This window comes from Oenanthe melanoleuca, chromosome 3 (assembly GCF_029582105.1).
Source record: "Oenanthe melanoleuca isolate GR-GAL-2019-014 chromosome 3, OMel1.0, whole genome shotgun sequence".
In the NCBI taxonomy this organism is placed as follows: Eukaryota; Metazoa; Chordata; class Aves; order Passeriformes; family Muscicapidae; genus Oenanthe; species Oenanthe melanoleuca.
The window spans coordinates 18,609,155-18,635,647 of NC_079336.1; the positions used below are offsets into that span (position 1 = coordinate 18,609,155).

At 38.5% G+C, this 26,493-nt stretch overlaps 2 protein-coding genes across 4 annotated transcripts in view; one reads left to right on the plus strand and one right to left on the minus strand.

Moving 5' to 3' along the window:
• Positions 1-22,321, plus strand: ALKAL2 (ALK and LTK ligand 2). 2 transcript variants are annotated; one of them, XM_056488896.1, is made up of 6 exons: positions 1-236; positions 1,312-1,643; positions 3,959-4,012; positions 4,135-4,215; positions 6,617-6,683; positions 13,252-13,922. In XM_056488896.1, the coding sequence occupies exons 2-5, from the start codon at positions 1,385-1,387 to the stop codon at positions 6,679-6,681; spliced, it is 459 nt and encodes a 152-aa protein (XP_056344871.1). In that variant the 5' UTR covers positions 1-236; positions 1,312-1,384; the 3' UTR covers positions 6,682-6,683; positions 13,252-13,922. The 2 variants fall into 2 exon arrangements, with proteins under 2 accessions (XP_056344871.1, XP_056344872.1); XM_056488897.1 differs by lacking the exon at positions 13,252-13,922 and adding an exon at positions 21,417-22,321 and having other exon boundaries at positions 7-236.
• The window catches only part of ACP1 (acid phosphatase 1), a 19,609-nt gene continuing 10,746 nt past the window's right edge, over positions 17,631-26,493 (minus strand). For both annotated transcript variants that reach the window (XM_056488895.1, XM_056488894.1), the window contains exons 4-6: positions 22,329-22,390; positions 19,607-19,712; positions 17,631-18,728 (exon numbers count right to left, since the gene is read on the minus strand). In XM_056488895.1, coding sequence (XP_056344870.1) covers positions 18,651-18,728; positions 19,607-19,712; positions 22,329-22,390 — 246 coding nt within the window. In that variant the 3' untranslated portion in view covers positions 17,631-18,650. The remainder of the gene's footprint in view (positions 18,729-19,606; positions 19,713-22,328; positions 22,391-26,493) is intronic.

Below are 26,493 nucleotides of genomic sequence, written 5' to 3' on the forward strand. Positions count from 1 at the left end.
CCCACTTCCAAGTCGATACTATCTGCCGTCTCATGTCCATCCTATAGCCTATATAAGCGGCTGCGCTGGGGCTGGCGGCGATGGAGTAGTTCGTGGATACGGCGGGAGCGCAGGGACGGGAGGGGGGCGGGCGGGCCAGCCGCGGAACACTCGACTCCCTGCGGTTCGCGGGCTGCCGCCGTCCGGGGAGCGGCTCCCGGGGTGAAGACACCTCGGCTTCTGGGACGGAGACACAGGTAAAGCGGCCGGCGTCTCCCCTCCGTCTCCCTCCCCACGCCTCCATCCCTCCCGCCGGGCCGGAGCGCGGCGTGCGGCGGGACCGGTGACAGCCCGCGGCGGGAGCGGCCGCGCCGGACCCCGCCGGAGTTGGCGGGGCACAGCCGCCGCACGGAGCGGCCGTGCGCCAGGGGCGGTCAGTCGCCCGAAGGCGAGCGGCTCCGGGATGATGCTGGCCGCCGCTGCGGGCTGCCCCTGCGGGGAAGGAGAGCGAGGAACAAGGAGAGACTGGCAGTGCTGTTTCCTGCCCCGGCCGGTTGTCCCCCAGCCGCGCACCTCCCGTCCCGCCGCTCCTGCCCGCAGCCCGGGCGCGGAGCCCCGCAGCGAGGGTGGGGACAGTTGCCGCGGCTCTCCGGCAGAAACTTCGGGGAAAGTTGTCGTCCCTCGGCCGCGCTCCTCCGCTCCGCGGCGGGGCGGGGAGAGGCGGGGCGGAACGCCTGTCCCAGCCGGGGCTCTGCTCCGCCGGGGCACCCCCAGCCTGGCCCCGCTCCGGGGTGCGCCCCCGCCCTGCCGCGGGGCCCGGCGCCGGCTGCGGGGAGGCGTGCGGGCAGCGCCGGGCCGGCTCTGCCCGGGGCCGCTCTGCCCGGGGCCGCTCTGCCCGGGGCCGCTCTGCCAGGGCCGGCTCTGCCCGGGACGGCTCTGCCCGCGGCGGCTCTGCCCGGGTCCGCTCTGCCCGGGGCCGCTCTGCCCCGGTCCGCTCTGCCCGGGTCCGCTCTGCCCGGGGCCGCTCTGCCAGGGCCGGCTCTGCCCGGGGCCGCTCTACCCGGGCCGGCTCTGCCCGCGGCGGCTCTGCCCGGGTCCGCTCTGCCCGGGTCCGCTCTGCCCGGGGCCGCTCTGCCCGGGGCCGGCGCTGTGGCACTGCCCGCCCCGTCCCGCTCCGCCAGCCCCCGCAGCCCGGAGCGCTCTCCCGGTCTCTCCGGTGCCCCCGCCGTGTGTAACCTGCCAAGCGGTCCCTGCTATTTCCACCGCTAATGTTTCCGCTTCCACCCCCACGAGTCACCCCACCTTCGACCCACCCCCACTTTTCTCTTCCAGTGAAACAGTAGATCTCACATAGCAGCGGATCCTTCCTCTTCATCCCCTCCTGCGCTCCTCAGGTCGGACTGCAATGAGTGGACTGAGGTCTTCTGGGCTGCTGGGGCTGGTACTCTTAATGCTCTCAGCAGGATACTGCAAAGAAAAAACGGACTCCACAGATTTGAAGGACAAGCAAAGTCTCTTAAATCTCATCATGGAGATCATTCAGGAACTGAAAAGGTACCACCTGGAGAAGGACAGTGGGATGCAGTACTTCTCCAAGCATGACTATAACTTGGATCGAAGGGAAGTGGCTGACTACGGAGGATACCAGGACGAGCAGAGAGTTGGTAAGTCACAGTCCATTTTTTTTCCCCTAGGTGCCTCGGTGAATGAGGTAGTGCATGAGGTTACTAATTTTGTATTAAGAATTCACCACTCAATATACCTGCAGATTCCCTTTGGTATCAGAAACAGACGCAGATGGCAAATTTGGAATAGAAAACCTCCATTCACCTCTTAGAGTCTTTTATTCTCTGGATAATGTACTCAGCTGATAGTCCAACTTCCTGTGGCTTTCAGCAAAACTTAATAATATGGGGAAAGACTGAAATGAGCTGAGATCAAAGAAACAAGGGATGAAAACGCTTTTTCCTGGAAGGTTACCACTTATTATCATGTGCTTGGTTTAAGTGTTTCTTGGAAATGACCCTAGCAAGAATTCTCCTGCAGGACTTAGCATGTTCTTAAAGACCTTACATATAGAAATCCTCCCTGCATCTCAGCTTCACTGAACTGTTCACCCTGCTTGTCAGTTCCTTTTGTACTCCAGAGGTAGCACCTTTGAAATACTTGGGAACTGAGACAGTACTCCTCTGACACTGTGCAGGCTGTGACCAGTTTGGGACACTCCTGCAGTCATCCTTCTGCTCGTTTGACTGGCTCTTCTCTAACCTGCTTAGTTTGGTGATGTACTTCTGTGCATCCGGTTGAAACTTGATTAGTTTCTCCTGCTGCCATGTCTAAGTTAGTGTTCCCTGTCACTCCCACGCTCCTACAGCTTTACTGCTGCTCATCTGACCCCTCCAACTGAAAGTGACTTCCGGAATATTTTCCAGCAAATACCTACTCACCTTTTCCCAAAGTGGCTTTCATTTTGATAGTATGTTATTTATTTTGTCTTAATTGATTTCATAAAGCTTCATTGTATCTTTTTGTCATTCTCATTCACACTCAAATATCCTCATAATTTGCATTCATTGGTGGGTGTCATGAAGATGTTGCTTCTCCATTTGAATGATTAATGAATGCACAGAGGAAGACAATTTTGTTCTACTTAAGGTCAACACAGGAGAGAACATTTGTTTTTTGTAAATGTTGAAGAGTCAAAGAGGCCAGACGATGATCTGCTCAGGTTTAAATCTCATCTTAGAACGGGGGCATATTTTTTGGTCACCCTGTTGGTGTGAAACATCTGGCTTGTGTGGGACCATTACCTACACAATTAATAATCCTGCTTCAGAATAGATTAGTTGGTAGTGTTGCTACTGATTCTGAAACAGGATTTTTCATACTGTTATTATAATGGAGTTTTCCCCAGCAACTCTGAAAAGGATCTACCAGTTAAGAGTCTTTCATTTCAGTTTTGGCATCACTTTCCTAGTGAGCTTGTCCCATGGGAAATTTCTGAGTGAAGCATGTGTGTTTTTAATGCTCTTCATGGCATAATTAGGTCAAATAGGATAAGGTCAATTTTACTTACACTGACTAAAGTTAGAAGTAAATGAAGAATGACTTTCGAGAAGTGTCTAAATTCACAAGTGAATCGGATCTGGATGGAAATGCTCTCAGCTTTATATCTGATAAGAGGTGCCAGGGGAATGAAAAAGGCTGCTCAGGCATTCATGGTCAAGTAAATAAAGCACCATATAGCATATCATACACAATCAGCACTAAGCTATCAGCACAGAGTTTGTAACGGAAAGCAATCAAAGATAGCTGTAAATCAGGAAGTCACAAGCAGGGGTTAGGGCTAAAATGGATTTCAGTAAACCAGTTTCATTTTGCCATCTGCTGAACACAAAACACAAGGCGGTAAACCACAAACATAGGGAGCCAGAAGAGAGCAATTTGCTTGGAATCATTTCCTGTGAATTTTATTTACTGCTGAGGGGGAGGGAGGGAGGGAGGGAAGATTCCTGTAAGTAGATCAATCCAGTTTCATGATTACAGTAGAACAGTGCTTCTACAGACATACCTGGGACAGAACAGTGGTTACATTTGCATAAGAGGATTAGAAGACACAACTCCAAACTTGAATATATCTTTGGGTCTTTACTACTCATGTAATAGGAAAGAATTTAAATCTAGGTAAATTTGTAGTCCACAGAGAGCTAAAATCTGACTCTCAGTTAATAACCATAGTCATTAATGATTTCTGACCTAACAGACATTGTTCCAATCAGCACAGTGTTTTGCAGAGCATTTTACAAGGTGAAAGTAAGGTATATGCTTTCAATTTGGCCTACTGTATGCAGAGGACTTTTGACCTCCATGCACATGTCAAGATATAGTGGTGGTGTTGCTGGACAGAGTATTCCCTGACCTCATACTATGGCAAGCATAGGTCCAGTGCAGAGTAACTATTCTTTTTTCTGTCCAACAGAAATAGTTCCCAGAGATCTGAGGATGAAAGACAAGTTCTTGAAGCATTTAACAGGTATGTTTTAATTTTGCATTATATAAGTATATAAGTATCCATATTTCATGTACATACCATAAGCTACACTGCTTAAGTGTGAGCTCTGCTGATTCATAACTTATTGTTTCTTTATATTTCAGGTCCACTCTACTTCAGCCCAAAATGTAGCAAACACTTTCATCGGCTTTATCACAATACAAGGGACTGCACCATCCCAGCATGTAAGTAACAGAAGCAGACACTTCTCTAAAACAAGAGGAAACTCTGAAATTTATTAGCTCTAACAAGTATCAGTACTGATACAATGTCAGAATGCATTCCCTACAAAAAAAAAAACAACTTTGGACTCTAAAATGTGCTAAGTATTCTCTACAGGATTGCTAGAACAGCATCAGCATTACAGAGGGGAAAATGGAAATAAAACATTCTCATTGCAAATACACTATGTAGAATGGCTGTAAACACTGCATCCTTAGGTACTGATGTATTTGCCTCATGGGTTCCAAACCAAGTGTTTGCTTTTCATAGGAACATGACTTCTCTCACAAATACTTTATATGCAATATCCAGTGCAGTAAATTCAATATAGGATCACAAATCTAGGTGGGGTTATTTACTTTTTATTGATTAGTTATGTAGGACACATTTTATAGACCTTTTCTAGTTTGACTGTTCAGCTACCAATCTACCAATGGTGTTGACAATTAATCTCTGCAACATTTTTCTTCAGTGAATTATAAAAGTATAACTTCTTAGCTTAGAAAAAAAAGTAAGTGCAGATGGACACAACTAAGCAAATGCAGTTTATGATACCTCATCTCTGTTGTGCAGTAGTGAGAATTGAATAAAAATCAAACACTGACATTTATCAGTCAGTAGATGTGACTCCAGATTCATACTGAGGTGGACCTGTTGAGTAAGCAGATGCTATTTTAGTACAGCCTTTTTAGAATGGAAGCACACTTTATTTTACTTGTCTGAGGTCAACCAGTTGGGTCAGTAGCAAAGCTGGGAATAGAAACAAGAGCTACAGATTCCAAGTTTCAAGTATTAATAAATATTTCAGCCCAGTGCTTTTTAAAGGCATATTTGGTAAGAATTGTGGACATTTTCTCTATTTGTAAGGCTTCAGATTAGGAATTCCTTGGAAAGACAAGGATTTCTAGATGACAGGTAACCAGCTCACCCTCTGTTTACATGGGTGGAGATGTAAGTTGTTCATAACTTGTCTCTTCTGAACAAGCAACATTCATATTACCTTTTTCATAAGGATCACAACACAAACATCACTTGGCTCAGCACTAATGAGTACTCCAAACTATGAAGCTAAAAACTAGGTGGCCTTAATGGCTCTAAATTAGCCTTTTCCTCCTGACAGGTGACATGTCCTCCAACATAATGTCTGGAAAATGGAGGATAATTTGTATGAGTGGCAGTTATACTATATCTATGCTGTGAGTTGGTGTTTGTTAACATTTCATCTCCAGAAAACATTGGATGTAGTTACTCATTAATGAAATAATGCCTAACAAAAGTGATCATCACTTACTGGGCTGGATTGACTAACATCTGTTTAAAGTAACTTCTATTAGGAAAATGAGATGAACAGCCTGCTTTAACTCTTCATGCACAGAATTATGTTACTTTTTGATTATATTCTGACTTCAAATTACACTGTTTCTTCTGTGTAGAAATCTGAAGGCCAAACAGCAAAGAAACTAAAAGTGTCTCTGATGCTGCAGAGTGGTGGTAGCCAGTACAAAAGCATTGTGTTGGCATACCTTCTAGTACATGGTACAGTGTAGTAGCATTGGTACCTGAAAAATAATTTACTTTGCTGTCTGTCCATAACCAACTTTCACAATATTTGCTTTCAGTTTTTTATGTAAAGGAAAAAAAAAAACAAACTTATAAATAATTTCTTTAGTTTTGCATTGGTTCTGTGTCTTACTATGAATGCATCAAAAAGTTGAAGGTACCTAAAATATGAACAACTAACAATAGGACTACTGTGGAAAAAACAATTTTAAGATGAAACTTGATACGCTTATGAATGTTTATGATATGGTCATCTGCTTGGGCTGGACTTAAGATTTGTATGACTAGAAGATGTTATTGTCTAATTTAACAGCTTTCCCAGGAAGAAAATCTATTGGAGAGTGGCATTACTTAATACTAAGTTGACAGACTTGCTCATGGAGGGGGGCTGGATTTCAAAGGTGGATGAGCACTACTTACTCTCTCTCTAATATGGAAATACTAGAGTCACATGTTTAGATCCTGCACGGAAGCACAGCCACAGATGTATAAATTTTTATACATACATACATACACTTGGAGAGCCTCCAAGCACATTCATGCTGTTTGTTTACAGATAGAACATGTGCAGAAGTCAGTTGCACAGTTACACGTGCCATTAGACATGGCTTTTAGTTATTACCCAATTTTTACACATTCCTTGTTTAAGTAAGAGGAGTTGATTTTTATTCTGTTGCAAACAAAGTATTCATTGAACTTTGCTATGACACAAAATTGCATACTGAAAACAACTCTGATTTTTAAAGGCAAATTTTATTACTTTGGTAATCTAGTAATGCTTTTTTTTTTTTTTTTTTCATACAGACTATAAAAGATGTGCCAGGCTTCTTACTCGATTGGCAGTAAGCCCTATGTGCATGGAAGGATAAAGGTAAGCTTTTTCTTAGCAGAAATTACATTACACTACATAGCAAAGCAGTGGATATTGTGTTTCATACATGAAAATTCATGGGAGTATAATAACAACTCTCCTTCAGATAAGGTATTACCCCCCCAGAGGACTTAAGTAACTGGCTTAATCTGGCAAATTTTGGCATTAAGGAAAGGGTACCCCCTACTGGAAATCATTACATAAACGTCCATGTGCATCATCTGTGAATTTTTTATAGCAGCATACAGTTAGCAGATAGTGCATTTTGTTGTTACAGAACAAAACACAACAGCTGTGGCTTATTTTTCAAGAGTTTACTCAGTACACAATTGCCTGTATAGGCAGCAGCAGCCGCCCTTTTATGTGTGCAGCTGTAGATGTGTGCTGTACTCATTACTCAGTAGTATGAGTTAATGTGTACATAGCTATACACATCAAAGCTTTATAAATGCAGATAGGTCACAGGTGCTTTTATAGTAATTCAGTTAAAATGTATTGATAGTAGCATTGATAAACTAACTTCAGACTATTCAGATTTTTTGGGATTTCCTTGTGTATACCTCTCATGTCTAGAGGTTAATTCCTTCCTTCTTTCCCTAGATGGGCCTCTGTTTCCCACAAATGCTTAGGAAATATCATCATGCACTAAAATTAAAACAAAGGCCAAGAAGTACTCCCAAACTATCTGTATTTTAGATAACTGTAACATAAGAATACAGAAGGACTAATTTACATTCTGTCTTTAATCTTTACTTGAGACAAAATGTGATCTTGGACAAAGGGATAAATAATGACCATGCAGATTTGTCAGTAACAAATGCTGTCGAGCCAAGAGGCTTTAACTCTGTGACAAAATAGACATCTTGTGAAAGGAATCAGTGAGAAAAGTAATAAATATTAAGCATTTTATTTTATTTTATTTTATTTTATTTTATTTTATTTTATTTTATTTTATTTTATTTTATTTTATTATTTTATTTTATTTCATTTTATTTTATTTTAAGCATTGACAGTTTTGCACTTCAGTCTCACAAGGAAGCTCAGGAAATAGGATCAAATAAATGTAAAAATGACTGGGAAAAGATACATAAGTAAAACTGGAAAAATGTACTGACCAGTGTCATACAGCTTCATTAGGGGGTTGATATTGTTCATTATTTTCATTAATAACTTGGGTGATAGAATACTTAAGTATTATAGGACAAGCAACCATGATACAGTACAACCTGGAAATTAAAAATAATCTTGGAAAATAAGCCAAATAGCCTAAAACCAGGATTATAGATAACAAACAGAATTACGAAGTCCTGTAGGATTATTCAACTGCAGAAATACATGGAATTTGGTGACTAGTTAGTGCTGTCGAAAACATAGGTTTTGTTGTGGACTGCAAACTAAGCTAGTCAGCAGTGTTACACTTGGAGAAGGTCAAACAATACTGGAATTTATAAATAGAAGCATTGTTTCTGAAACTCCTGACATAATTACTGTTAATGGAATCTTGTAATTAAGGGCACCACACTTGAGGACATAGGCATTCTTCTTGTAAGAGTCCAAAGGAGAGCAACGTGGATGACCAAAGGTCTAGAAATCTCAATATACATGTATACAAGAATAGTAGCAGGAATTAGGATTATTTAATCTAAAGAAAACATGACTGCAGGAAAACCTCATGGAGCTATTCAAGTAATTCTCTCTATCCAGTCTGGATAAATGAGACATAATTTGTTTAATTTTGCAAATAGGTGTTACCTGTTATTAATACCAATAAGCAGATACATCAGAGTGTGAAATTATTTTCTCCCTTTCTTTAGAAAATTGTATCTGTATCTTAACAACCTGTTATGTAAACATGAACTTGTTATGCAAAGGAATAGCAACTAAAGTAATTCATATCTCAAGCTGGGAGTCTATTCACGAATGTCCCTCTCTCAAACAACCTTTGCTCAATGTTTCAGTGTCAGTTACACCTGTCCACTTCTTTTATTCACACAAATCAGTAGTGGTAAGCAGCTCGATTAGCAGATAGAAGACTATCCTCTACCCCATACATCTGGAGATGCACTGGTGTCTCTGTAAGGTTAAGCCTCTTTTCTCTTCAGGGCTTTTCCACTGCCTCAGTTCCATTCATGTGAAACAAATTAGGTTTCCTGTTTTGTTCAGCATCTGATTTTTGTTTCATTGCAGGTTTATAAGTAGGCTGGGCTATAGATTGACTATTACTTTGGCAAACTGGTAGTTTTGTTGGATTTTTCAGATCTGAGGACATCTATCTATGTTTAGAGATCAATTTGGAGAGAAGAAAAAATATAATGTATTTTTATTTGTACTTAAAGTGCATTTTGGACTAGTACAGCTTCAAAGCACACAAGACATTGAAACTCAGAGCTAAGATCAAGCAAGAAAATAATACATGAAAACAGGAGTTAGACATGTTACTGTCACAACACATACCTAAGTTGGCACGTGTGGCATGTGTTTATGGTATAGTGTGTCTTATGGAGATTTCAGTTTTTCTCATGTATCCTGTATATATATAACTGATCTCCATCTTCTTTTTTTTTTTTCTTTTTTTAGAGTGTATGTTCCCTTTCTGCCTGTCATACAGACATGAGCAATGCAGGGACCCAGTAACAGCCCTTGTTGAGATTGCATGAGTGAAGCCAGAGCAGCATATTTGCATTATCAGATCTCTCAGTAGTCTTTTTTTTTTTCCAGTCAGCCATCCAGGCTGTACTCCCTGGCTGCCACCAGCACCACCTCTAATTAATTTTATTCTGTAATCCCTTCTCATGATCACACAACTATGCTCGAGTCCTGTCTTTGATGCTGGGTTTGGTTTTTTTTTGTTCTGTTCTTCAGCCTCTCTTCTGCCAGCTTCCTAATAGCTCCCATATTCATGCTTGCTTTGCTTCACTCCATGCAGATACATCCCATAACTGTTAAGTTGCCCATATCTGCAGTAGGTAAGAGATGCCAGGAACACAATTCCTGAAGTCTTCAGCTAAATAAAGTTCACAATTCAGATCATGAGCAGTTCCTGTGACAGATGGTGATGAATCTGAAAACCCTTTTGATAGCATTTGTCACAGCCACTTTGGCTACAGCCATACAGATTTTACTGCTTCTGTTTGAAAATTGCAGGTGCTACTGTAGGTGCCCTCCCTTTTTCCATTACCTGTTCTTCACGTGTTAGCTGGAGACCAACACTGATCTGATAACTTATGTTGAAAGTCCTTGCACTGTGAGGAGTAGTTCAGGGACTAAGGACTGCATTATCACATATTATTACATACTTTTGAAGATTCTGTACTGACAAATATTAATGGCGTTTTAAAAACTTCTAAAGCATCTAAAGTTATTTCAAATAAAGTAAAACTAATACACTAATAAATAGACACACACTAATAAATACAAGACTGGTGCAAGCAGTTGGAGTCTTGGGCTAAGCAGAGAAAATGAGGTTTATATACTATAAAAAGTATATTAAAGAAATCTACCAGTTGTTTGTTTCCTTAAGATGCAGATGCAAATAATTAATATTTGTACATACAGGTCAAATATTATTTGAAAAACCCCTAACAAGCTTAAAATTGAAATTTACTTTGGAACTCAGAAAAATGTGTGAAACGCCTCAAGATGTATTGACCATACTAGTAATGTATGTGACAAATGTTGAAAATACAAGATAAAGTTGGAAACTTAAAATATACAAAGAAAAAACTGAAGTACTCCAGTAAATATCCCATTCCTATACACCGTATTATATATCCGTTTTTTCATATTATTCTTAAACCAAGATATTTGGGCACTTGAATTTTGCTTCAAGTATTTTGTAACAATGGAAACAGCAGCCCTTAATTGCATTCTCCTGTAGACTGCTGCTTTCTCAGAGAAACACTGAGTGCATTGAAGAAGTGTCAGACACTTGAATTCCATAAAAGTGAAGCTGAAATTAAGATGAGGGGTTAGTGTATTATTCAGTGCAGACCTGTTTTCTAGAAAGTATAGCTTGATCTGTTTTATTCAGCTACTCAGGGCATGTTCAATCACCTCTTCTTGGTGCCAAGAAGTGGTTCCCAAGTTAACTAATTTAAGACTTTTATCAGAACTACTGCTTTGAGTTAAAAAGCCAGTATACATGGTTACTAGTGTGGTACTGTCCAGGTTTATTAAAAGGCAACTCATAGTTTTCCTTGCTGTGGGATGTCTGTGGCTGGCACCAGATTGAACATTAAGAGCTTCATAATCTTCAGGGCGTGGATCTCTGTGATCACATTACAGCAGAATTCCACCTGGGTGTGCACACTTGGGAAAAAAATTTATGTAAGCATGGGGAGTTCTACTACAAAATCCTACTGGCACATTATTTTAAAGTTTATGTTGATATTTAAAACACTAAATTCTTCTCATATAGATTAGCTTTTTCTTGCAGAGCTTATCATCATGCAGGTAATAACCAGAATCAAATTTGGAAAGCTGTAATATGCCTTTACAGTAGCTTTCATTTGTGCTTTTAGAAGTTAGCACAGTTGGCTGAGGAGTTGTATAATTAGTTACCTATGTTCTCAGCAGAGGCTGTAGTCAGATTGCATTCAGAATCTCCACTAAGACTATCCACCATCCTTCAGCTAAGTTCCAGCCTAATATCCCTAGTCTGATGCATATAACAGACTATATGAAATAAAAAAAAAAAAAAAAAAAGTAAAACAGATTTATAAATGCTAAAAATCTGGGGTCTACTCAAAGGTTTATGAAAACGCCAGGGGTTTATAAAACTGATTTAGCTGATACAAAACTGTTAAGTTACCCATACAAAAGCAGGTGTTGATGAGATGACAGATGAGCATCCTAACTGTTTTTCACCCCCAGTGAGCTGCATATTCCCACTTCCCATGGAAAAGTTTTTATTACATTACATAAGTGTTTAACTTGTAGATTGTACCACACACTGATCAAACCAAAAGCATGTTAATTTCTTCTAAACATCACTTTTTAACATCATATCTTAAATAGGATACAGTGGGAGCATACATACAGAAAATAAGCTAGATGAAAATGCAAGACAAGGAAAATTTACATCAGTTTCCTCCTCTAAGGAAGGGTATTTAAAAAAAATAAAAGTAATTGTCCTATCTGCAAAGCCAGAAAAAAACCCCTAGATTACATTAAGGTTTTCTGTAACATTATTACATTTTCTAATAGCTTTCAAAAATTGCAAAACTTAATGTTTAAATACTACTAACAAGTATTTCTGTATGCACCAATAGCTTGATATTCAATGGATTATGTCAAGTCCAACTGACTTCGCATACAAATTATTCCATTACAATTTATACTTAAGCAGTAGAAAATGTAGAGAAGCTCAGAGTATCAGAGAATTCACACTGATGGGGAAGACAGTTACCTATGTTCAGACAGATGGTATGAAAGTTTAACTGTGAAAAATACCATCAGCAGAATTCTAGCATCAGATTACCACTGTTTTTTATCCCCCCACCACCCATGAATTTTTGATGGCTGTAAGACACCAAAGCTTCATCTGGGTCTGTTTGCATGTAAGAGTCTTTCAGCTGTGTAGTTCCTGCTGACTGAAAAGACACTGTACATTTTTTTACTTCTAAATAAGAACAGCAACAGGCATATAAACACATGAATCTGGGTGGACAAACTTGTAGCATTCAGTGCTCTCCTGTCTAGAAGAGGATAGACTTCTTAGATATGTGTATCTGCATTACATTTTACACTACATTTTCTTACAAGCTTTAAAGGTGTGGGGCAGTAGGATTGTGAAAACCTTCACTGCTCAACCTTTGAATCAACATTTCTAGAATAGAGACAAAATAGATACATAAGCAATGTAGAAACCTGCAATTTTGTATTGGTGATTTTGATATTAGTGTCATAGGCATGGTGGTGATTTCATTCCAAGAACTCTTCTGGAAGACTTAATAGAACAGGCAGCAAATTGAACCACTGCAGCTCCTGCTTAGTTTGTGGTGGCTCAGTGTTGGCATATTCCAGGGGCTATAGTTATACAACCAACTCTAAAAAAGCTACTTCTATTTGTTTCTTTTTTATATGAATCCAAGTTTCTTCACAGTTAGGCCAAATGAAACATCAAATCCTTCCTAGATCCTTCCAACTGGACATGCCATCAACAGCTCCTGACACCAAGGCATTTAGACAGCAGTTTGCAATCTGTTAATGCTGTTCCTGAGGTTTATTCACTTTTTAACTTCAGATGTAGTCATTGGAACAGAGTAACTATGAGCACATTTTTAATAGGTAGACGTGGATCTCCCTAGTGGTTCTACCAAAAATGAACCATCAAAAAAAGTGATGCTTTCCAGAATTTTAGCCTTGATTAACAAAGAAAGTATTAATATAACAGTCAGGCTGGTAAGAACTGAGCTAAATCTGAAATTCACTGTTGATCTTTCCAAAGTTATTACTGAATTCTTCAGTTTTATTTATTCTTTTCATTATGATAAACACATTCTCTAACACATGTATGTGAGTATAAAAATGATGAAAGGCAATTTTCTTTTTTCTTTTAATCTACTAGATATTATTACCATGACAAGAAACACCAAGAACCAAGAGAAGTGCCTTGGAAACCAACAGGGAAATATAACTTACTACCTTTTAGTGAATTCCATTGTGAACAAGAGATTTATTTTTGCAGATTGACAGACTACTTCCCATAATTCTTTTAACATGCATTTTGTATGTCATCAACTGTTTGCAGATTGACATTCTCTACAGTAGCATAACTGCCAGTAGTACTTAATGCTCCATACTTAAAAAACACACTACAATTGATGTGTAATGCTGCCAAAAATTATGTAAACACAAATATTTCACCAAGAAAATTCATGTTCTATTGCTTAATTCTACAGTTTTAAGGAATGTTTGTTTGTATATCTAGAACTACTAAAGATCTGCTCCACAGTAGTTGTGGTCACTTGATATTCTTCATGCTTATACAATTTTTTAAAAGTTTGGTTAAAACAGACTTGCATTAGGGTCACATTGTACCCTGGAGTACAAATTGCATGACAAACAGGAATGTAATTCCAAGTAGACATACTTTTTGGGACAGTGGAGCATGGATTTTGTATACAAACACAAGCTGCCATTAATTTACTTTATATAATAAATGTATAAAACATTCCAGCGAACGTGCAATATGTAAATACTGTAAATAAGCATAAGTAATAAAGTGTTTGGTATTAAGTTGTTCTCAGTTTGCTTTCTGTTCATTGAATCCAAGTAAACAACCCATCTTCTGGTAGCTACTATCATTTATCCACACTTAAACTTCTTTCCACGAAGAGTTCACTAGTGTAAGAAGATGTACTCACTTCAGAGTTCCATAACTTGGATATGCTGGATTTGTGAGAATGGATAGATCTGTTTCAAACCTACAGAAAGCCCAGACTACAAGGCTGCTCAGATTCTCTACAGCATTATAAAATGGAATATTTTTGTAGACTAACAGATGTTCTGAGGTTTTTGTTTGGTTTTTGGGTTTTATTTGGGGAGGGGCTTTTTGTTTGTGGTTTTTTTTTTAATAATGTGCAGTCTGTTCATGATACTGCAAGGCAATCTAATCAGAAAATATTGAGCAAATCATTTTAGTATTGTGGAATTTTTAAGGAGTTAGTGTTACTCCAAAAACCTTGATATGTTTCCTTTTCTTCCTTAAATCAGATATTAATTCCAGTTGTCACAGTAAAATGACTCAAACAGGAAAAGAATTTTTATGTGCAATCTATAAATCCATGTTTTGGGTTTGCATGGCCAGACTTTGGTAGTTGAAGGCTACAGGGGTGGCTTCTGGGAAGAGCTGCCAGAAGCTTCCTCCATGTCCAGCAGAGCCCATGCCAGACAGCTCCAGGATGGACATGCTGGGCCAATCAGAAATGTTAACACCTATGGGGATAACACAGTTGAGAAGGGAAAAGTTATTGCACAGTTGAAATTGCAGCCAGAGAAGAGCTGCATGAGAAGGTGAGAGGAACAGCTCTGCAGACACCAAGGTCAGTGCAGAAGGAGGGGCAGGAGGTGCCCCAGGTACCAGAGCTGAGATTCCCCTGCAGCCCCTGGTGCAGCCCATGGTGAGGCAGCTGTGCCCCTGCAGCCCCTGGAGAACCACAGGGATGCAGAGATCCACCCACAGCCCATGGAGAACCACAGGGATGCAGAGATCCACCCACAGCCCATGGAGAACCACAGGGATGCAGAGATCCACCCACAGCCCATGGAGAACCACAGGGATGCAGAGATCCACCCACAGCCCCTGGAGAACCACAGGGATGCAGAGATCCACCCACAGCCCCTGGAGGAGGCCATGCTGGAGCAGTGTGTGGCTGAGAGGGGCTGTGACCCATGGGAGACCCGTGCTGGAGCAGGGTCCTGGCAGGGACCTGCAGACTGTGGAGAGAGGAGCTCACACTGGAGCAGGTTTGCTGGTGGGACTTGTGACCCTGTGGGGGACCCAGGCTGGAGCAGGCTGTGCCTGAGGGACTGCACCCTGTGCAAGAGTGACCCACACTGCAGCAGGCTGGGGAGGACTGATGCCTGTGGGATGGACTCAGGCTGGAGAAGTTCATCGAGAGCTATTTCCTGTAGGAGGGACCCCAAGCTGGAACAGGGGAAGGACTCCTTCCCTGAGCAGGAGCAGAAACAACCTGTGATAAACTGACTATAACCCCCATTCCTATCTCCCTGCACTGCTGGGGGAAGAGGTAGAGCTGGGAAAAAAGAGTGTTAAGGTCTTATTTTTACTTACATTCTGCTCTGAATTTGATAGCAATAATTTCAGTTAAAATCCCCAGCTCGAGTCTCTTTTGCCCATGACACTATTTGGTGAGTGGCCTCTCCAAGTTATTACCTCAACCCATGAACCCTTTGTTTTATTTTCCCTCCCCTATCCAGTTGCAGAGGGGAACAAGAGAGAGGCTCTGATGAGTACCTGGCATCCAGCTAGGGCCAACCTACTACAATGAACCACAGGCACTGCTGGCATTTATAGTTCCCGTTCTATCCTCAGTTTGAACCACAAGATGTATAATCAAAACAAAACACAGCCCTCCTCACCCTGAGAACTACAGGAGCTGACATTCTGCAAACTGACACTTCAGAGCCTTCAGCACCCACCTCTTTAGAAGAAAAACTGACAGAAGAACAAAATCCCATCCTGGAATATAGCTGTATTTAAGTACATGCTTTTATTTGCTTTCAGCAAATAGAAAAAAAAATAGAAAGCTAAATTCCATGTCTCAATGGATGGAATACATGCCTGCAGAAAACCTGTCAAAGGGATCAACTTCCACAGGATTCACTAAAGCTGCACATCTACAGTAAACCTGGGTGGAACTCTGTGCTTCACTGTGGTTCCCCAAGCCAGACCACAGGTTAATACTTAACACGGGAGTTCAAAATATTGGGAAGCTTGATTTCTCTAGTAGGATACCCAAAATGTGGCTAAACAAAAACGTTCTAGAAAATCTCCTTGTAAAAGGGAAATAGCAACTTATTTAATGATTTAATCTATTAATATAAATAAATTAATCCCCTGGAAGTTTTCTCTAGATTTAGCAGAAGCCACCAGGCTCTGACAGAAAACACACCTAATACTATAGTAGACTTTCTTTAGTCTTTAACTTTACCATTTAAAATATAACAAGCTGGGGGAGCGGGGAGGGAGAAACAGGAGTCAGTTCTGTATTTTTTTATTCAAAATTACATTTTTCATGAGTGATATTTGGGATGTGTGAGCACTTACTCATCTGCATGATGCATGATCTGTGTCTTAATCCTGTGTTCACTGTTTTTCTTTGAACCCAAATAATGGTTCTGTGCAACTGTCCTTCCCGAAGGCAATCCCTGTTCTGTATTCTGGGCTTCTACAAATTTGTACAAAATACCATAGTGCTCCTTCCCCACTTCCATAAAAAAAATACTGATTATAAAAATAATTCAACCAGCTTACTCCTCCTAGTAGGGGTGGTTAATTATTAAGTCACTAGATTGCTTGCTGAAAATCTGTCTCAAGGCTGAAGCTTTTAAAATGCGAACAGAATTTAACACGAGTTTTGACTTAGTATCACTTTACAGGAAGATTCCTGAGCCTAGTGAAGGTAAACAACCATATCCTCTTATCTCCTTTGTTACCCCAGCAGCTCACAGATAAAGATTTAAGACCTTTCAATCTTAGCCTTAATAAGTAGAAAACTATAGGCTGAATTCCTACATAGCCATGAACAGGAAATCACAAACCATCATGTTCTCAATCTTATGAGTTATTTTACTTTCACTGGAATATTTGAAATGGTCATTCTGGCAGGGAATAACATTAGATTATGCTTAAATACTTCCACCTTTGAGGTCAGTGCATCAAAAAACCACATCTAGGATGCTTTGTCCCTAACTGTCCATAATTTCTTCCCATTTACTTTGTCAAAACATTAATGAAAGGAATCGAAAATAATTTTTCCAGAGTCAGTACTTAATTGGATCTGAAATAGAGTATTACTCTTTTCCCTGAAAAGTGAAATAGCTATTAGCTTGCAATTAATTTTTTTAGAAGTCAAAACTGATGGTAAAGCAGCAATGCACAAAGATTCTGAATTTCTGTATTTAAGTATTCCTTCCACCATCTGCCTTTTCTAAACAGGTTCTGAAGTTTTACGTCTGGTTGAAATTTTAGCACAAAACAGAAACCTCATTAACACAAACACATCTATTCTCCAGCAGAAGTCCCAAGAAACTTAATTCCCATTGTGAAGTCTGCAACATACACAGAGTGACACCAGATTGCAACCTCCCCAAGAATAACAGGATCTTCTGTTGAAATCCATCTCTCTCCCAGAACGTTGAGCAGGTTACAAGTACAAAGACTAGAAGTTTGGAATGCAGCAAGAGAAAAAAAAACAAGGCTAAATAAGAAAACAAATTTTATAGATCCAGTTTTACAGATAATGTGGTAATGCTAGTTCATACCAGTGCTGAGAATATTCAAAACACAAAAATCATCATGGTATCACTTATATTACTGATCTCAGTACATTTACATGTCTAAGGCAGACAGGAGGGGTGATGCTTAGAAAAGCAGGCATAGACTTTTACAAAGCATTCAAATTTTGTCCAAAAGCAGAACTGTCTTACTGGCCTTCTGCTAATTTAGTATTGCATTATAGATGGACTGTCTTTACACTGAACTATACTCTCACAGAACACTTTTGATAGGCTGTACGTTCTCCTGAGTAAATCTGGAAATAGTCTGACCCTCATGTAGGAACTGGGATTACAGCAAATTTCTCATCCATTGTATTGCATGGACTTTAGTATTTTACTACTGTGAGATACAAAATGTAATTTCACATGTCAGCTTTTAAGATGGTATGTTTTCTGATTTAACTAAATGCTGTGTTACATGTGCTTGTGTCAGTGTGCTAGGAACTGACCAGAAGAGCAAAGGAAGACTTAGCCAGTTCTACAGGCAGCAGATCTTTTAGTCTAGCAGGCTCCATGTGAAACGGCTTCCATCCTAAGGCTGCCTAATGATACTGGGATGACACAGCTAAGCTAGACATCAATCATCTCACACACTACCACTGAAAGTTGACTGATCTCAGTTCTGTTAGCATTACATAAAAAGAAGCACGGTGTTACTTTTACAGTGCTTGTGAGAAAGCAATGGAAGAGTTTACAGAAAATTTATCCTGAATCATATACTTTATAACTACATTGATGTGTGACAAAATGGTTGATCATGTAATCCAATTGAAACCTTTCTATATTTTTTCATTAGATGACAAAACAGCTAAAATACAAAATTAAACTGAGGAAGTATTGAACGTAGAGGCATAATTTTACAATTTAAATACATCAATCAAGTAAATTTTACACATTTCAGGAGAAGCTAAGTATTTTTTTTAGAAATTATATGATGAAGCATTAATGATACTTCTCCAAAAATGCTTTACAGCATCTAAGACACTGCTCGTAAACAGTTTCAAAGTCCTTTTCATTCCCCTAGAAAAGAAGAAAAGAATAACAGTAAGAATAACAGTACTGGCTAAGGAGCAAATACAAACTGCAGACTGGTTTCGCCACTGTCAGTAATGGCAAACAAGAGACATTAGGAAAAATAAAAACAGTGCAAATACTTGGTGATAGCGTTGGCGCATTTCTCTCTAATTTGAGCTCAGGAATTTCCACAAACTCTGTGACTTTGTATTCAACAGTCCTGGCATGACTTGCCTTCACGTATGTCTTCAACTCATTTTTGAGCTTTTTAAGTCCTTTCCTATTTTATTTTCACACTAACCTGTTATGTTGAGTTTCACAGTTTAATGAAGCACTGTGTGGAAACAAAAAACCCAAAACAAACGCCTTTTTGTTTTGAACCTGCTTCCCACTAATACCATTTTGTACTCTCTACTTTCTGGGTAATTAATAGCAATTCCTTATTCAGCTTTCCCCATGATATCAAGATTTTATAGAACCCTACTGCATCTTCATCTACTTCTGTTTCCTAACCTGAAGAATATTTGACTAATTTTTTGCTCCTGGCTGGTATTATCTAATTTTTTTAGCAACCTGTGTCAATGGCTTTGTCTCTAACTTTCCTGATCACATCCTCTTTGCAAGGAGGCTGATCAAATAGTGTTTCACCCAATATTAAAAACATAGGTACACTGCATTATTTAACTTTCAATAACTGTTATAAGCACAATAGCAATTTCCTTTCCTATTCCAGTAATTTATAGTTAAGTCCTTAAAAAAAAAGTTTACTCTTCACTGTGTAACATCAGATTATGTATCATATGCCAACTGTGGGATCTGGGAAGATTATATACTACACACACACAATTTTTAATCAAGCCACCCAAAGAATTTCTTACACATACATAGTATGGATCTTCAATGATAAGCTGTTTCTGTGGATCATAAGTTCCAAGTAGCTCAATTTTGGCCTTGCAGTCTTTAACTTGGTTGCTTTTCCTGTTCAAATCTCTGTAAAAGAAAAAATAAAATTTTCCCCTGAATTTTCCTTCAGAATTCTGGCATCAGTATGAGATGTACATAACCGTTTCTAGACAACCAGGCAAATAACATGTCTGGACTCTGTCAATCCTGTGGACTTTATGCTGCTCCTTGTTTTTGTTTTTCTTGTTATGTGCATTCTTTTTTAATTGAGAATGGAAGACAAACTGAGTTCAGAACATAAACAAGCAGTCAGGCACTTGACCCATGGCTTAAAAAAGCTTGGTAGCAGTAAGTTCATCAAGTTCTTCCTCAAATCAATCATTAGTACTTTCACTCACCCTCAGCTTGTATTGAACAAAAAACAATGGAAATAATCCCTGTATATTTCTGGGAGTACAAGTAGGATTCTCCTATCTGCTCAAAGCCACTGTTTTAAATTGGTATGCTCTAGCTCATGTGAGATCCTACCACATTCGGTTAACAGAAAATCCTTTTGATATATTTTAGCATTTCACTAGTTGTCACATCCTCTTCCTCCTACATTGCCTCTCATTGACAAAACATTCTAGTTTTGAGATGGCATTTCCCTATTTACTTAAAAATGGTCATCTCTTATCCCAAAGGCACTTAAACTGCACCTCTCATCATCTTCAGATTAAAGGCAGCTCAGTACTATCACCTTCACAATGAACTCCCAGAACATATTAAATTATTTTAATATTACACATCTCCATACCAAATCATTTTACTTACTCACCATTAAAAAAGTCAAAGAAACCCCTTGTGAATACTTAGTCATAACCAGATTAGTTTTAAGAAATTAAATTCCAATTATTAATTCTGATTAAAAATTAATTTCAGATACTTTAGAAATAGCAATGAGATCACAGTACTGGTTTTGCTTGAAAAAAAATCAGAGATCCTCTATCAAACTAATTTACAGATTTTTCAATAAATTCTCTAGCGTTTTAGTATTAAAAAAAATGTCAGACCATCTTCTTAAAGGCTTTCTGGCATAACACTTAATGAACAGGACAGGGTCAGATGGATTTGGTACTAAAGAAAAGACATGTCCCAGATCTTCCTTTTCTCATATGACAGGCATTCCATCAACACCTGGAATCAGCCTGCCCTCCTATGATGTCTTGGGTTTTAGCTTTTGTATTTTTCAGATTCTCTGCTGCTTGGTATCTCTGAAACTTCATATTAGGTGTTAGTAAATTCTCTAATTCTCTGACAGGTAGTCAGACAAAACAATCCTGTCCTAGCTAGAGAATCAAGGACACCTGTTACCCAAAAAGCATAAACAACAGCAAAGGGAAGGAGGCAAGCCAGAGGGCTGAGACCTCATAGCCTGGGGCTGTGGTTGGATAACTGACCCCAAGATGTAGATGAACCAAAACTTATACAAGTGTAAAGACTCCTGACTGGGATCCATCTTGGATTCAACCTGGGTGTAGACCCAGCCAGGCTCTTGCACTGTCCAAGGGGTATCCTTTCAATAAATACCTATTTTACTCCTTTTGCTCTGCCTAGGCTCTGTTCCAGATCAGCCTTTCCAGGCATCACCTACAGCTACAAATAAGCATTCCTAGGCAAAATGGTTGAACTCACTGCAAACTAAAGGCAAAACTTTAGCACAGCAGCAGCAATATCCCTGTTACAGTTCTGATGTTTTTTCTGCTCTAGAGCTCATGTAATATAAATAGTTAATTCAAATTTCTGTTTAAGGAATTCAAGTGAAAATAGAAGGAAGCCCTGTCACATCATTGCCTGACACACTGCAATCAAGCCAAGTGTTATGTACCCTTCATTCACGAAGACTGTGGAAGAAAGAGCTTATTCAAGACATTCTAGAAAATTCAACAAAATCATACTTATTTCAGTTAAGTAGTGCTGCTTCTAGAAGATTTTATGTGCTACTAATAGGGACTTACTTAGGTTTTGTTGTTGGTTTGGGCCTTTTTGAACTTGACAATAGCGCTTACAAGCACTTTGACACTTGTAGATTATTAAATTCAGCTCTTTAATCCTCAATATGTATGTAATTGAGTAGAAATTTTGCTAGTGATATCCAGATTTTTACACTAGGCAGCTATTTTAGCCAGATCTTTCTAAAGAACGCTTAACTCGAGCGGAGCTAACAATAAAGCAAAACTGCCACAAGCTAACAACCTTGCTTATTTCAGAATTCCCTCTCTTTCTATTAAAAAAAAGTAAAAAAACCTGCACCATATTTAATCCCTTCCAAGTTGCCAGTTTGTCTTTTAACTGCCATGCAATTAGAAAAACTGATCACTTCAATCAAGACAGTAAGTACATCCTCATTCTTAATTATACAGGCATCAGCTGTATATAGCACAAAGTAACTAAACTTCCATGTCCTTAATCCTTGAGTGGCATGTATCACACAAATAAACCATTGAGTTCTGGCTCATTAAACTTTTTAGAAGTGAAGAATCCATCCATTAGCACATCATTGACATACATGTAAAAAAAAAAAAAAAAAAAAACCAAAAAAAAACATACAAAGAAACCCCAACACAAGCTAAGCAGTAAAATGTGACATCTGTCTTCAAAGTGACTTATGAGACATCACTACAAGTAATCCACATAAATTTGTTCCATTTCTTCATACAATACCTTAAATTGCTCTCATCCATACAAAGTATATGATCAAAGGTCTGGAAATCCTCTTTGGTAATCTAGAAGTAAAAACAGGTGCTTTAGCCTACAAACTGCATTAGACTACTAAAATGGAGAAAAAAAAAACAAAAAAAAACAAAAAAAAACGCTTTCTCAAATTCTGTAGCTCTGATTTATTAAAAAAGACACAGGTGGAAAGAAAAGAACTGCACCTTCATCAAATTTTACAATAATTTACAACCTTTTAAATATACTCTACCGTGATTATTTATCTATTCCTGCAAGTGTTCCACAAAAAAACCCCAAATCTAAGTCAGCTATTTAACCAACCTTTTCTATTTTTTTTTCTTTTACACATTTAATGCATCAACTTAGAACACCAGTAAAAGGTACATTTCTAGTACTTTGCAACTACTAAAACTAAAGCACTTTCCAATCATGGGAACCATGCAATAAAATAGTTAAAAATTACTTTCTTGATAAGACAACAAAATGTAGGTTAGCCTGGAATCAATTGAAATATTCCAGTCTAGTAATCTGCCCCTGCACAAGAAAAGATACCAAGTGAAACTTAAAGCTGAAGTATGACGGCATGAGTTACAATCTCTTAAAAACAAATGCATCCACAGTATTTTAGACCATGTAAATTCACAAAATTTGTAGTACAATTTGAAAAAATCTGGGATCTATTGTACATCTTCCTACCATCATATCATCTGTTTTCTTTCTTGTAATTTATTGATTCCTAAACATGAACAGCAATTAAATTCAGAGATCTGAGTTCACAGCCATGTGATAAACCACTGACTTAAATACTAATGTCATCATCTTGTAAGGTTGGCTACTGATGTTTGCCAGTTGTCATTTTATTTCAGTTTAGATTTAAGCCTTAGTTTAGGGTAAAATCTTCCCAGACCATGCCCATAATGCTGCTATAAGATATCTGAACCAGGTGTCTATAATGAGGATGAAGAAATGGAATTAAATCTTTAATATTAGAGTTAATTTTAAGACTGCCTTTCATGCACAGTCCTTTGTGAAGCATCATAACCAAGAAACTTCTGACAGTTGTTCAGAACAGGTTTCTCTGGCAGGCATCCCTACAAAGGATGGGCTAGAGAAGTGAGTAAGCAAGTAAACAGCCAAAAGACAAAACACTGTAAGTCACAGTTTTAACTTGTAAAAAGTATTTATGTATTAAAAGAAAGGTTTAGATGGCAAAACAGCCACAATTTTTTTTGTGCAACAACAAATAGATGCTGATTAAGCTCTTATCATAAGAAATTATCATCAGAATAAAGCCATAAATGAAACATTACACACAAAGAGAACTGAAGAGGTGAGATAGTCAGGAGTGCAAATGAAAAGAAAGAGTTAATGATGAAAACGAATGCAGACTTGTTTATTTTCACTGTAAAAATATTTGCTGTATTCATGCAGTGCCTCTGACCTATGAAAATATTTTTGCAGTGGAAATAGCTCTGTTTTCCTGGCAAATCTAATCAGGACTTCTACAAGCTGCTTCTGATTGCTCTACAGAGCTGAACACTTGCCCCTGTGAAAATATGAGGGCACAGATTTCTTTGTTGTACAGACAAATGGAAGAATAAACTAGGAACACTTGACAGTGTGACAGTTATTACCCTATGACCAGCACTAACACAGTTGCAAATGCAGCCCTAAAACGAATGTTACCATTTGGCTTGTGCTTTTAAGCCCTAACACAGAGTCAGATTTAAAAGAAAAAAAAAAAAAAAAAGCTTTAATTGAGCAAACTCCAGTGAACTGAAGGTACTACTCAAAACTACAAAAACTGGTACTTTGGGGGATGAAACTGGGGACATCAAAATTTAGATACATTTTGAGAAGTGTAGTGGAGAGTTCAAGTAGTCAACTTTGGATGAAATACACAGATAAAAATAATTTTACATTTTAAAAAATGCATATAACAATTATTAAATTATTAGTGAAATATTTTCCTTTATTTACAGAAGGGAAATCTCATTTTCTCTGTCTGAAACCCACAGAGAGGTAGTAGTCCTCAAATTTATCCAGTTGTGAAACAGTATTTAATACAACCTTCTTCTAATCACAATTTCATATTTAAGGCAAATTCATGGTATGAGTCATAACAAAATCAATTTTTGCCTCAGCATGAATAAAAGTGAAAATGATTAAAACTTCTCTGGTTTGTGCATGAAGAATAAGAGCTTAGAGAACTTCATGCAGCAACCTACCATTAACTAAAATGGTAACTATATTTCATGTACCAATATATACATTTATTTTTATACTTCACTTTAACTTAGAATATCACTGTATATGATGGTAGGACATGACCAATTTATTATTCTCTTTTACATAAACCATTCTTGTAGTACGGAATTTAAAAAAAAAAATCTAAAATCCTTGATTATCATAATTAAGCAAAAAATTACATGAGAGAAGGTGCCTTTCACTGGGCAAAGTTTTCCAAAGGACTGAAGAGGATAACTGTACAAGGTACTTATCTTATGACAGTACTTTGAAGGCAACCAAGATAAATCCCTACTCTCTATTTCTGTAGCTTCTGTATTAAATCTTCCTTAATCTGTTCTGAAACAATTGTCACAGAAAACCTTTAAGTTTGTCTCTAAAAGTGAAACAAATACACTTCCACTTGTACTAACCTGACCACTCCAAAAAGTCCTATTCTACACTATCAAGTACCTCTTTTTTCAGAAGTACAAGACCACATCAGGTCTGCAGTTCAGAGAATCAGCAGAAACCATCTGACAGAAGTTAAGGAAAAAAAAATAAATTTGGAGTTGACATCAGTGCAAAATAAAGTGTTACCTGTAGTTCAGAGAATTTAAGATTTTCTTTAGAAAAGAAACTGTGTGCACTGGAATGATTTAGACAAATTTTCGTCCTGTTAGTCTTCCATTTTAGTGCCTTATTTTTAAATTTTCTCTCCCTGTATAGGTAACATTTTAAGTTCTTCTGATTGAAAAATCTCTTCATCTGACAGAATGTATAAGCAAATACCTTCTTTAAAGTATTTTCATTCCTTTTCTGCGGAAGAAGGATACAAAGAGTTGCTTCAAGACAGAGGATCAACTTGTTTGGGGCCCTTTGCTTAAATTTAACTGCTCATAAGCCACTCTAGTAATACCTAGAGGAATAGTTCTCAAGTTTCCAAGGCATATCTTCTAAGAATACAAACATGTCACACTACTGTGATGACTGAATGGTTTCAGTACAATTTAGCTTGTATATTGACAAATAATGATGTTTGTACACACTGATAAATGGTAAATCCAGATGTTGCAACAGGAAAATATCACAGCAGACTTTTTTAGTCTCAATTCTATTAGTAAATGATTGAAAAATCTGAAATGGTGCTGTGCTTAATTCTGTTTCATATAAACAGAGATTAACATCAGGAGAGGTCAGCAGAGGGCAATTGACTAATTGAGGGAATTTATTTTTGAAAGTCAAAAACTAAACATGTAGTCTTTGAAAAGTGAAGAAAGTAAATATGACCTCAGTGAGGTCTAGAAAAATTCTGAAGGGAACAGAAATGTAAGATAATAATAAGACTACTTGATCTTTTTGTCAATACAAAAACTAGTGGCGTAAACTCAAACTAAGTGAAGGTCAAGCCCTAAAGGAATATCTTATATCCAGAGACTAGTTAACTGAAGTAAATTATGTGCATTTATATGAGTGTCTGAATGATTTAAATAGATGCAGGCACATTTACTTCCAATCTCCCTGGAATGCAGTATGGAAATACATGTTCTTTTGTTAATGAAAACAGATAAAAGTTTAGGTAAAACTTAGAGGATTTCACTAAGTGGCAAACCTGCCTTTGACTTAAGAAGGTTTCAAGGGTATGTTTTCCTCTGAAGATCCCACCAACTGTGCCACTAATCTTGAGTTTGAGTGCTTTCACTCTAATTTAGCATTTCCGATATTTTTAAAAGTGCTGCATGCAAGCACAAAAGCTTTTTGTGATGGATGAAGAGGCATTCTACTTCTTTTTGGAACTACTAAATAAATATACAATTCCTTGCTGAAGGATACATGACAGATTACTAGAGTAAGTCCATTTTTAAAAAGTATTTCAAAAATACTCAAAATACTAAACATTTGGAGGCAAGAGTTTTCTATTATGCAG

What these genes read in the sequence shown, in the direction of transcription:
- ALKAL2 (XM_056488896.1), top strand. Translation starts at nt 1,385, where the DNA reads ATGAGTGGACTGAGGTCTTCTGGGCTGCTGGGGCTGGTACTCTTAATG. An exon ending in CCAGGACGAGCAGAGAGTTG is followed by an intron (nt 1,644 to 3,958) that starts GTAAGTCACAGT and finishes TCTGTCCAACAG; the next exon opens with AAATAGTTCCCAGAGATCTG. An exon ending in GGACTGCACCATCCCAGCAT is followed by an intron (nt 4,216 to 6,616) that starts GTAAGTAACAGA and finishes TTTTTCATACAG; the next exon opens with ACTATAAAAGATGTGCCAGG.